This window comes from Kryptolebias marmoratus, linkage group LG9 (genome assembly GCF_001649575.2).
Source record: "Kryptolebias marmoratus isolate JLee-2015 linkage group LG9, ASM164957v2, whole genome shotgun sequence".
NCBI classification, from domain to species: Eukaryota; Metazoa; Chordata; class Actinopteri; order Cyprinodontiformes; family Rivulidae; genus Kryptolebias; species Kryptolebias marmoratus.
Window position 1 is genome coordinate 26,397,272 of NC_051438.1, and position 13,103 is coordinate 26,410,374.

Consider the following 13,103-nt stretch of genomic DNA (forward strand, 5'->3'; position numbering starts at 1 on the left):
AACCATGCTGAAAAATATGGGACAGAACTATACAAATTCACCATCTTGCAAAGAAAGAACTAAAATGAGTGACAATTCGCATTCACAGTGCACATATTATGGCCTCAAATTATACATCTAGCAATGAATACATCTGTTTACTTCTATTTGTAACCATTTTAGCAACTACATTATGACCATCTACCAACTCTTTTGATGTAAAACCAGAGCTGACACTTTTAAAGACTATAAAACTAAAGGTTTGCTGTGGTATCTGGAATCAAGACCTGTAAGTTAGGAGATGAAGCCTTTAACCAGATTTATTTATTTATTATAATATTCCTGATTAAATGGCGCTAATTGAGAACGTGGAGGCCAGGTAAACCCTTCAGACTTATTGTTGTTCCTAAAACCCATTCTTAAACCCTTTTTTGCAGTGAGGAAGGTTGGATTATCCTGGTTAAAGAAGTCAGAGATAAAAGGGAAATACTTGTTCAATGAAAAGAGGTTGTTGATCAATAACTATTTCAGGTGGTTGATCACTAACATCTATGTAGATAACAGGCTTCAAGATTTCACAGCAGAAGTTTGTCCAAATCATTAGGGTGCCATGCCAGGGTTAATTTGTTCTATTGAGTATCTTGGTGCTATAATTTCCTCAGGTAAGTGACACACATTGACCCGTCCATCCACATGTTGCCAGAAAAGATTTATTAGATGAGTCCACTTTGTTTTTCTTGCTTTGTTGTTCTGTTCTGATGCTCTTATGACCACTGTAGGCACTTCTGGCTGTGGACACAGACCCATATATACAATACATTCTGACAGTTATGTCTTTTGATCTAAAGCAGCTCTTCTAAATTGATTAGACATCAGCATTTACCAACCTAAAGATCTAGATAACAAAAGGCACTGTCGCAAAACTCTTCAACGGAATGGCCGCAGAAACCAGTCCGTCTTTACGATGCCTCTGGCCATTCATAAATCACTGGAGGAGCCGAACACGTTCCGCATAGATGTAAGCTTTGAGACATGAAGCGAGCATCGCAGCAATAAAAGAGGCATGGAGCAGAACTCTGCTACACTGACATGGAGCACGATGTATTAAATGTGTAACGAACATCTCTCTCATATCATTTTCCTAACATAAATTAACTCAGTTTAGCTATTCTTTTTGTGGTTAACTAATTTTTATAACTAAATGGAAAGTCACTGTAACAAACCCATTTTTTGTTGTTTATTCCGGCAGAGTGATCGCACAGACAGTTTGTCATCACTTCATCCCAATATTGAGCTGCAAAGCCAGCTTACCTTTTTAAATGCCGACCACTTCGGCTCTTTTGCTACCTCGCTTCGGAAAACTAAGGCACATCGGGGTGGGGGATGGCTTTAACGACCCTCGCTGCCTCGATTCATTTAGAAATCACATCAATGCGGCCAGAAGCCATCTAAATTCTGGTTCAGTGTGTTTTATGAAAGTTTATAATGACATCAGTTATCAAGTTGATTTCTACTCTGTAGTTGAAGATGTTTCGTTTCCCATCCAGGAAGCTTTCTCAATTAAAAACTGGAAGAGAGTGACGTTCCAGGCTTTAAACTGCATGAGTTCCTTCGTTTTAAGATAAATTTGCACACAGATTAATCTCACTCTGTTCCCACAGGAGCATCTTTAAGAAGAAAGACCCTAACAATCTTCCAGTAGGAGGGGAGTGAGATTAATCTGCAGGTGAAAAAAGAATGCAAAACAGAGCATCTCATGCTGTTTAAAGCTTGGAACTCCACACTCTCTAGTTCTGAATTGAGAAAGCTCCCTGGATGGGAAGTGAAACAGTAACCTAAACAAAATGTCTTTTACAAACATACTTTATTTAACATTATAAAAATATATAAATTAATGGCTCTTACATTGATGTCTTCCAGGTTCAAGGAGTTGAGATATTGATCGTTTCTCTTCCATAAAATAGGAGGCCTCCGCTCCCCTGTGATGGCACAAGTCAACACTGTACTCTGACCGACAGTCACTGTTGTGACGCTGACTTTCTGGTCATCTGGAAGGTCGAGCAGGTACACATCTGTTAGGAAGAAGTAAAGATGCACCAGTGTTAGACTGTACCAGAGTGAGTTGCGCTTTTTAACCACCAAGGGATATTTTTATCTTAATTTAAATAAAGAAAACTAAACACAAAAGCTAACAAAGTGGACTTTTAATTAGGATCAGTCACCTTGTTCTGAAATTTGAAGGCCCGTTCTACTGTAGAGTCATCCTCAAACAGAGGAATAAACCAAATAAAAAAATGATATTTCTGTTTTTCCGTTTCTTTTCCTCTCATTTTTGTTCAGAGATTTACTGAGGCAGCAAGTTTCCTGCTCTGTAAATATTTGATACTTTAGCTAAAAGAACAAACCTAAGAGTTTTAGGAAGCACCAGTACAGCTCTTCTGCTGACTATGGAAATCTCGTCTTACATGTGCTGCTTTGTAACTTGAAGCTTGATTATTTTTAACCTGCTCGATCTTCTGAAAGTCTGAGACAAGCCAGGCTCTCAGTTGACAAAGCACCAGCAATATATTCTTTCTGATGAAAGTAACACAGTGAAAAAAGGCAATTCTGACAGAAAAAACTCTTCACCTTGGCTGGAGTTTTTCCTTTTGTTAAACTTGCCTTTGGCTATGACGAGTTGTATTATCTGAAAGTAAATTTTTAACCAACACAGAGCAATTTTTGCAACAAAGCCAGCCAGGTGGACTGATGAGAGGTCAGTGTTGCTGTGGTTTTGTGTGTTTTGTAGAGATGGTGAGTACAATGTATACTCATTCATTCTTTGATATTATGTAATGCGGTCTGTGAGAGGATGATTTTTAATCTTTCTCTTGGGTAATGAACAGTGGAGAAAAAGGAAACAGAGACTCAATTTGTTCTGCTCCTAAGGGCATGAAATACAAAATCTAATGAAAAGAGAAGGTCCAACAGACAGTGCTCACTTGCCACAGCCCAGAGAATAATGATGAGAACACCTTTAATTACAGTATGACTGCAGTGGCCCTCAGACCAATGGCTTCTTTTGACTCTTTATTCAGTGTTTATGGTCCATTTGTTGATTTTTTTTAAAAAAAAAACTGTAAGCTTGTCAAACCAGTTACATCTCAGGCAGTCTGACTGTAGTCTTTAGAGTAGTGGAAGATTTATCTCATCGAGATCATAATCTGTCAGAATACATGAAGAGCTAAGTTTACCTACTTCAATAAAATGTACACTAATGTGAAAGAAGCTGAAGAGGGGTTTCTTAATTAAAATATATTATAAAGTGATGACTCGGATGACAACAATTTGGGATTTATTTGACATAAATACACCCTGGACAGTCTAGGAAGAAATTTTTATTGGAGTAAAATCAGACAGTGTTTATACCTTGAATCCTTATTTATCAGAAAAGGCTGACTCAAGCGGAAACCTCTTGATAATACCAAACCCAAATATGGACATGCGTTGAGACACGTCTCTTCATCGGAACATCTAGTTTCAATCACATACACTTTGTTGGAACGCAAACAGGACATCGGCTCTTACAGGAACATTTTCTCAACCCTAAGTGGATGCAGCTATTTCCCTCTAGATAAACGTTTGCCTCACAACTAAACATACTTTCCTTCAAAGGTATTTAGTGGAACCCATTTAGTAATTTTAGAGCTATTTGTATATAAGAAGGACAAGACCATAATCAGTGGGAATGATGATGATTGTCACCATGGGTGAAAATAAACTATTATGACAACAAAAATTAAAAAAATGCATGCAAATGCTCCCTGGTTTTATGCACTCTCAAAAACATACATATTTTTCAAATTCATGTATAGAAGAGCATTTTTGTTCCTTAGCTCCAAAATGGCTGTTTTGAACATTGAAAAAACTGTTTTGGGTTTTGAAATAAACTTATAATGTATCAAGAAGTCTGAACTGCAACAAAGAGTGCCACATTACATGAATTTAGAAACTGGTTGACATGTATATATCTGGATGGATGAAAGAAACTGAAACTTTAGAGTTACAGCGCAAAAAGCTCCCAAAAACACAAAAACAAAAGAACAACACTTTTTCCCCACTCTTGTTTGCTCGCTCACTGTTTCTTTCATAAAAGATCACAGAACCCTTGGGATGGCAAATGTAAGCAGACAAATATAGTTCAGTTTCTCACACTTGAGTTTATCAACCTTCTTTTCTGCTGCATTTTGTTCTTTTTTTCATTTTTGGAGATAAATATTTACTAACTTTTGTGTTAACATTCAGTTGTTGCTACAAACATATATGAAGCTCAGTATTTATAGGCCTAGCATTCCTTGAAGAAATGCACATCGCCCACTTCTTTTCATCCCAGTTTGAGCTGAAGATCTTTTGTTGAAAAGTGATGGAGTTGCGGCCATTTTGATGAAACCTCGAACATAACATCCTGCACAATTTCATGAGCTATCACACTCAGTATAAGTTTTGAATGACTCAGCTACTACCACATCAGATTTTAGCTGATTTGTAAAACTGATACTCATTTTTGTGTTGGCTAATGTTAATTAGTTGTGGTAGCCATCTTCAATCGGATTGACTTCAAATGTTAATTTATGGATGTATATCTACAACTGATTGTTTTGAGTGTTTTGTTAAAACCTGTGCAGTGGTTCATGAGGTATTTCGCTCACAGACAGACAGAAGTGACTCCAAAAAAATGGCAGCGTTTTGAGCAAAGACCTTGTGCAATCTGCTGGTGCTCAGAATGTGTTGAGGATTAGTCGCAGCTACTACCACACCAAACTGGTTCAGACAGACATCTTGAATTGAGTCTACTCCAAAGGTTCATCACTTGTAGACGTACATCCAAGGGTTACTTTCTGAAAAAATCATTTAAATCCTTGCACTGGTTCATGGAATCGTTTGGTAACACAGACACACACACGCAAAGCGAGACTAAAACAATTGTCCACCTGCACCTTTTGGCAGCATGTGATAAAGACGTCTTACAAATACAAATCTCAGAAAGTGTCCAAACCGAAGAAAACATAATTCGAACAACAAAAGAAGAAAAATAAGATGTTAAAACAGTTTTGAGGCAGACGGAGAAGAATTGGGGAAAATGGATCTTCCATCAGTCACGCATGGCTAATCTGTGATCTTCCTCCTCCCCTGATGTTGATAACATGTAGCAGATCCACACACCAGGCTGCCACTTGGCACTCTTCAGGGTGCTATGGTGGTGGTGGGTGGATATGCTGACAAAAATCTCCTTCAATAATGTCCTCCCTAACCATTCAATTACAGACCCCTTGTATCTTAATGCTTTTGGAATACGCTGCAAGCAACAAACTCGATTTGCTGCTGATCCTCGGGGGGGATAGAAATGTGTGAAGTTATACTGAGAATTTAAAGAAGAAAGTCTGTATACTGTGGGCCGGGAAGGCTCCATCACAGCTTTAGCAGCTGAGTGGAGGGGTGGGGGTAGAGTAGGGAAGAAAGAAATGAGGATTGGTATCCGACCTGAATGAGAAACTCTTCAGAGAGATGGGAGTCTGATCCGATGGAGCTGGCTCAGCCCAGCACCTCCTCTGTGAGAGATTTATCAGCAGAGGAAGTGGCATTGGCTTCTCTTTTTGGACTGATTTGAGGCCTGAGGGACTCAGCCCTCCGGGAAAGGATCAACCTTCACCGCCCAACCTGTAATTAGTGATTAACGGAAAGGTCCAGACTTTTGATTTACTCTGCACTTCTCCCAGGATGGGATGTTGGTCAGTGACACAGTGAGAGGTAAATCACCAATTGTTCCAAAGGCAACAAGCTTGTCAGAGAAAACTGCCTGAGCCTGGAGGATGCTGCGAAGGGCCGACAGCATGAAGACAAATTGCACCAAGGTTGCTTAGCCAACCCTCTTACTCCATTTTCCATCATGCTCTGTCGCTTTCTTTCTCAAACACATGCTCACTCACTTTGTCTTTCCTGACTAACTCTTTCATTCCTCTCTAACACTCTTCTCTCACTCCCAGTGATGTTCTATATTTAATAAATTTGTCTTCCAAATACTTTTGATTTTGATGTTTGAAAGTGAAGATTGAAGCTGTCCTTTACTTTGCCAAATTTTCAAATTCTATTGTTTCCAACCTAACATAAAAACCTAACATAAGTTGCTAAGAATGTTAATAATAATAAAAAAAAGCCTTTTAGAACAAGTTAACATGATTCCAGTGATGTTTTATGCTTTTGCTCCATTCCAGCTCTCCTCTCAGCTCTTGCTCAGTTTCAAGGAACAATAACTCCATTATTACCACATTGTAAAACAAGGAAAGAAAAGCAGAGTTGGTATAAATTAAAGAAAACCTAATGTAACCACATTTAATGTGTGTATTCAGAGGAGTAATGAAAGCTTGACAGAAAATTACAGCAACAATTACTTGATCGCAGGCTTCAAACACCATTATCCCGACGTAATTTCTTATGTACATGAAAAACGGGTTATAACAGATACAGATTATGTGTAAACACGTACCAAACACAAACTTTGGTGTTTTTGTACTACAGGGATTTTGCTCAAACCCAAGATTTATACTAAGAATATGTTTGCAAATGTAACAGTGGGAAGCCCAATTAAAATCTTAATTGGGTTATAGTGTATGCAAGAGTAATTATGTTTTATGTACACAAATTTACACCATACTGTTGGACCTTTTATTTTCCCCATTTCTCAACTTTACTTTTAGTTGAAGGATGAAAACCTTCATGTGAAGCTTTTTGAAGAGGGCAGGACTGCAAATGCTGTAAATATGCTTGTAAAAATCAGCCATTAAGTGCTCCCTAAGTTAACTTCTTTCTTTCTACATTGGGGAATATATATGCATATCTTAATTCATTTTACACATAGTTGTGTTTTAAAAGTGTAAAGAATAAAAGGGAATAAATGAAAGTAATGTTTGTGATTAAGAGTGTAAAGTGCTTTGATAAAATAGTAATGATCTATGATTCTGTATTGTCTTTGATTAAAATCATCCATTATATTTGGTCTGATTCTATGCCTCCATAAATACGCTTTAATGTTGGGATTACGTTTTAACTTCTTTTGCAAAATAACTACAAGCACTGAAAGAAAAAAATCACACAGCGCGAGCTGCTTGTTATCTAAACTACACATCCTGTTTAATATAGCCTTATTAGCAAGTCCCTTTTGCTTTGGTGGGACAGCTTAAATTAACATTGAGGCAATTATTCACCATTTCTGCACAAGTGAAATAAGCAGTGTTAAATTCACAGGAAGTAAGATTTGACAGGAGAAAGTACAGATTTTGTTTAGGTCAAACAACTATGGCATCATTTTGGGGGTAAAGCACCTTTGATGTAGAATCTGAGCTTTTCAACTTGACTTGGTTTATATTTTAATGCTCTGAACAGAGCCACTGTCAGCAGTCTATCAACATCAATCAGCTTCTCTTGTCTCGCTCTTCTGCAAGAACTGTCAACAGAAAGGAATAATTGTTTTTGGCAGTATTATAGTAAAAACAAACAGGTTGAAGATAAAGTTCGAGAGGAGGATCTTCAGGCTCCCGCCTCTCACAAAAGTGCTCTCATCCCGTAAACATTTGAAATATCAAGATGCCTGTAAAACATTAACAAATGGCCTTAGTGAATGCATTAGCTCTGGTTGATAAGCCTTGAGTCTATTTCCAAAGCAGCTGTTGGGAGAAATCCTGAGGGACAGTCAGCATTAGTATGCAACTGAGCTTTAGAGGATGCCTAATTGGACCCATTTTATTTCAGCTACCATGTGGAAAACAACCTATGAAAAAACCTATCTTTCTGCACTAAGTAAATCACAGATCACTTAAGCTATAGTATATGAAAAGCTGTGACTTAATGGCACCCTCATATTTCTTCAGTTCAACATCACTTTAGACCATAAATTCTGAATTTCATGTGGTATCAGTATTTAGCGACAAGATTCCTTTACAACAAGCAGATTCACACACCTGTTTCTGTGGTTTTGTTATGCAGATTCATCATCTGTCTCAAACGCCTTTGTTATTGCAGATTTGGGAAGCAAACCAGACAAGCAGCAGCTTTCTGTTATACTAAAGCACCTCAGCAAATGAAAAGCTGCAAGACTACAAATTCGACAGCTTGAAATAGGTGATGAGATGTGAATTGTTGAGTTTTAGAAGAATGGCAACTTCTTGACCCTGAACTGCTGAACAATCCTGAGAGATGAAAAATGCACACTGAACTTTTCTTATACTGTGCTACTCTGGTAGATTTCTTACAAGAAATATAAACTTGCCCCATCAGGCATTAAATCAATAGTGAAAACTTCCTTCTCTAAATCCAAATTTTACAACCTCCAACATGTCCACTGTACATAAAACCAGCTGCCCTCTTAGCTCAGAATTTGAAAATCAAAAGCTTTTCATAGGTGAGCCTAATGTGAATTAAACACTCATCTCAGCTCCGTTTATTTATAACAAAACTACTTAATTATAATAAATTACTCATGACAAATGCAACACCTGAGAAAAATATGATGTATTCCTTAAAACACTGTTTTCTGCCATTTGGTTCCACTGAAGAATAACATAAATGGCATGTGAAAACTAAACAATAACCACAATGATTCCATTAAGCTTAAAATTAGTTGATAAAAACAATACAAAAAAAAAATGGGTACTTGGACAGTTTTTCAGGGCTTTTTTTTTTAAATTGCATGTACTGATTACTACAAAAAAAAGTGCAGTCCCAATCCAATTAAAACCATTACCCAGAGATTTTGTATTGGATTATTTTAAAGGTAATCTTGGGTTCTGTGTAGGGTTATTTATCCTGATTATCTTTGATTTGTGCAGATTTAAGGCTTCCAATACCAAACACAGCTCCAGAAGATAACCGAACTGCTGTCAGGGTGGAGTTTTTCTTTCTGAAAGCACTATGGGGCTGTCCTAATTTGTCATTTGTAATCCATCTCAGGAAGGCCCCAGGACAGATTGAGTTCAGACTACCAAACACGTGGACAAAATGGGTCCAGGTGGCTTAAAGGGAAAACATTTGACGCGCAGAGGCTGTTCAGACCTGCATTTAGCACCATCTGATTGCCATGTAAAAACTAAGAACCATTTTTTTCTTTCAACGACAGGTCTGAACCGTCTTTATTAGGTTTCTCCTTTGAATGCAGAACTGAAGCATGTGTTCATCTGTACCCTGACATTCAAATTACAACCACAGAGACATGTAAACAAACTAAAACACTCCAGTTACTTAAGGTTTCTCTTCAAAAAATATAATTTTTTGTCGAGTGTTGCCATCAAACACAGGCTACCTTGATCCTGGACAGAAGATAAAATTTGTTTTCAAGTCTGTTTGCCTATCTGTCCATCCATGTTCGGGCTTTTATAGTGCCCTTGACCATAAAGGATTACAGCTTTCCAACGGACCTTGAATGCCTACATAACACTAACAACTTTTGTGAATGAAATATCAGGGCACTTGGAGATGGTTTTGGACCTTTTAAATTGCTGCCTTGCGTATGTTAGGCTCTGACATCCTTTTTTTGGTTCCTGTTTAGTGTGGGGCACACAAAGATGATACTTTTTTTGTCCTTATTTTACCACTTATATGACAGATTATATGACTGAAGACACAAAATGAAGAGACTTGTCTGCTTGAAAATCACTATAATCTACTCACTGCCTGAAAGAGGATATTTTGCTTGTGCACAGCCAAAGAGCTGGTAATTTCTACACTCCTGAAGAAAAGAACATGTTTCCATGACAATGTTGATATCTGTAAATAAGTCAAGTTGAAGATTTCAACCATTCTCTGCTTTAGAGGCATCTTTCCATTTCAAGAAGAATTAATGAATAAACAAACATCTTTTCATAAAATACAGTGCAGAATTGTATAAACCATGAAATGACTTCAGTCATTTCTGCAGCAGAGTTGGTGAACAAAATAGCCTTTTTATTTGAGGATCCCTGATTAAAAAAACTAATTCAACTTATTATAATCTCCCTAATACATTCTGGACACAAAAAGGAGCATATTGGAAAATGAACCATGAATTATGAAACCATTTTAACACCACTTCTCATTGCCTGTGAATAGAACACTCAGCAGGAGTTTTGACAAGTAAAAGCCTGAGTATCCATTAATTGTTGCTATGCTAAGGGTGCTGCATAACAGCAAACTTGACTTAATGGAACTAGCTTTCCCTGGAGGAGGCTTAGTTGATGTCTAATTATAATCTACAATGAAGTAACGAGTGTAAGTCAACTAATTCAAGCCTGGCAGACTTTTTGAAAATGTAGGTATTACACTAAAGTTGAAACCAAACAAGATTAAAGCTGAACTGAATTAGAGTGAAAGAGAGGGTACAATTATCATATTATAATGCAACAAAAAGAAAGGAAACCATAAAAAAGAAAGGGAAAACAAAATACCATCTGCAAAGCCACAACTATCATTTTCTCCAACAGGAGATTGATGCTATAAATATATACAGGACATGTGCATAAATTACCCAACACTGGGTCACAATTACATAGAGGTAACAATATTTCAGTCTTATCCCTGGACATGTGGATGTTTTAAATACTGTAAAACACCAAGTCCTTATTCAGTCGTGTACAATATGATCAGTCTAGCTAATACGTTGTCCCATATGGAGGATAAAACAACTGCAACAGAGAACAATCGCTGATATAAACACACATAAGCACAAATGTTGATGCTGTCTGTAAGAAAAAGGATAGTCTTAGAGTATGATAAATAACATTACATTGAACTTTAGAGGTCCACGGTCCCTCAGGAATGCAGCGGGCACTCCAAGGTTTTCAGCCTCAGCAGAAATAAAAGAGTTGTATCTCCTGAATATTTGTTCTGTCAGGAAGTGTTAAGGCTCAGATCAATATCTTGGCATCCATAAAGAGTGAGATATATGCCACCATATGCAACTATCAATATCACTTTACTTGATAGAAGAGTGCAATTAAGATCATTATAATTCAGCTGAATAATCTTTATTGAATAAATATAAAAATGTTGCATCCACTTTTATTTTTTTTTACTCCTGACAGTGGTAACCCAAGTTAAATCATAAATAAATACAAATAAAACCTTATAAATGCATACAACATGTATAGGCGTATGAGGAAAAAATAAAAATGGGTGATGTGATTCAAACCTAAAAGTTAGCCCGAGGGAGCACTGAGACACAGATTTCATTCCAGTCACTTACATATTCATTTTCACTGCTGTGTGTGGAGCAGTTTGTCCAAACATAAGCAGATTTCATTCAGTTCATATGCCCAAACCAATAATATTTGAACTGTGTGGTGAGCAGAAAGTAAAATATATTCATCCAGCAAACTTCAAGGCGGGTTAAAAAAAACCATTGATGCCATAACTGTGCCTTGGATCTGTTATCTTTTTTAAAAAAAAGCCTAAATGCCACCAAACAGGCCTTGTGATAGTGTTCATTTATCACTATCGCATTAGTTTTAAATGACAATAATTACAGAATTTTAAAAAAAGCTGGAGAATCTTTTTTATGCTTGCACATATACATTTCCCAGGACAAAGTCTGAGAATTTCCACATTTTTTGTAAGCTATCCCAGCTGGACTTGCTGTAAATGAGAAACCTTCCTGTGACTGCAGAAAAGTGGTTTCATGCACAGGTATTTTGTTTCAGCAGAGTGCCCATATGCAAAGAACACTGAAGAGACCTGGAAAATGTTTTCATGTGTGCACTTGTGAAGAATCACTTCCCCTACAAGCCTTTTGAACTAATGCTAGTCCATTTCTAAAATGGGCTGTGCATCTGCAGTCTGACTTTGCAAAAATTAATGTGATATCTGGAAACAACCTATAAAGTGAATAAAGATAGTGGATTATTTCTACATACACAATAAAAATATAGGCTGTGGTAGTAAAGAAAATGCTGGACGCTGCATTAATGTAGATTGGAAGCAGACTGAAACATATGAATAAAAGAATAATACTCCTGATAAATTTATCACATGGAGCAAGAAGACAAATGTACTTAGAGAGTGGTTATGCTGACAATTTGCAGCCTAAGATGAAGAACAACTACAATTCAATGATCATACTAGTGTTTGTCAAATATTTGGTGTAGCTACATACTCCATTACAAACAAATAAATCGCAACATGTGTACATCTCTGGGTAAAGTATATTAAAATTTATTGTATTTCAGCTTCTTTGCTATGTTTTGATACAACGTATAGTTGATTTTAATGGCTGCCTCGCAGTGAAATCTGTCATTAACTTTGGGTGGGCACAATGCGATAGATGGCACCTCGTCTGTTTACCCATAATGCACTGAACCATCATTCCCCAGATTATTCAGCGATGACATGGTGCTCACCATCAGTAGCATGGCAGACATCATTCATATTTGTAACATCATCTAATTAAAAGACATCACTTCTTGTCAGACACTTTCTCACAGCTAGCTGAAGCAAATTGATTCCCCCACCCCCCCACAGTCTTAGCAAAGAAGGAATGAATAATGCATGGACATTAAGGCCTTATCTTCTGCCCTGACAAACAATGTGGCCATGCTTTGAATATTCCGGAAAGGTGTGCAAAGGGTCTTTTGTGGCAAAGACGACAGGTGCCATTTTCACGGTTAGTCATTCTGCTTTTATTGCCGTTTGTTTCCAGGCGGAAACATCATTCTGGACACACTGAATCAACAGATTTACTTTTGATGTTTCACAGTTTATGACAACGTTTAAGGCATTTGCATAGAATTTTACAGCTGCCACTTGGAAATTATGACAGCAATAAGCTGAAACTATACTTTTGCCATGTATTTTTGCCTTAAGACACAAGAATGGTGGTCTATAAGGACAAAAGCAGCATCTCTAACGTGCAGAATACACAATCAAAACATATCCTCAGCTCTATGAGTTAAATTTTTATTGAACACTAATTATTGCACTATATCAGCAGCTGTGTAGCAACACAGATGAAAAAGGAAAAGCTTCTGCTCTACCCGTGTTACAATATATAGCTGTTTTATACCTGTGTACAGAAGAGCAGCAGCAGTAATAAAAAAAAAGATTAGCTATGCTCAGTAAATCTGATT

General features: G+C 37.2%; 1 protein-coding gene across 3 annotated transcripts in view; it reads right to left on the reverse strand.

Moving 5' to 3' along the window:
* fstl5 (follistatin-like 5) overlaps positions 1-13,103 on the reverse strand; it is a 151,873-nt gene that overhangs the window by 50,528 nt on the left and 88,242 nt on the right. For all 3 annotated transcript variants that reach the window (XM_017417479.2, XM_017417480.3, XM_025006188.2), the window contains exon 7: positions 1,885-2,051. In XM_017417479.2, the coding sequence (XP_017272968.1) occupies positions 1,885-2,051 (167 nt within the window). The remainder of the gene's footprint in view (positions 1-1,884; positions 2,052-13,103) is intronic.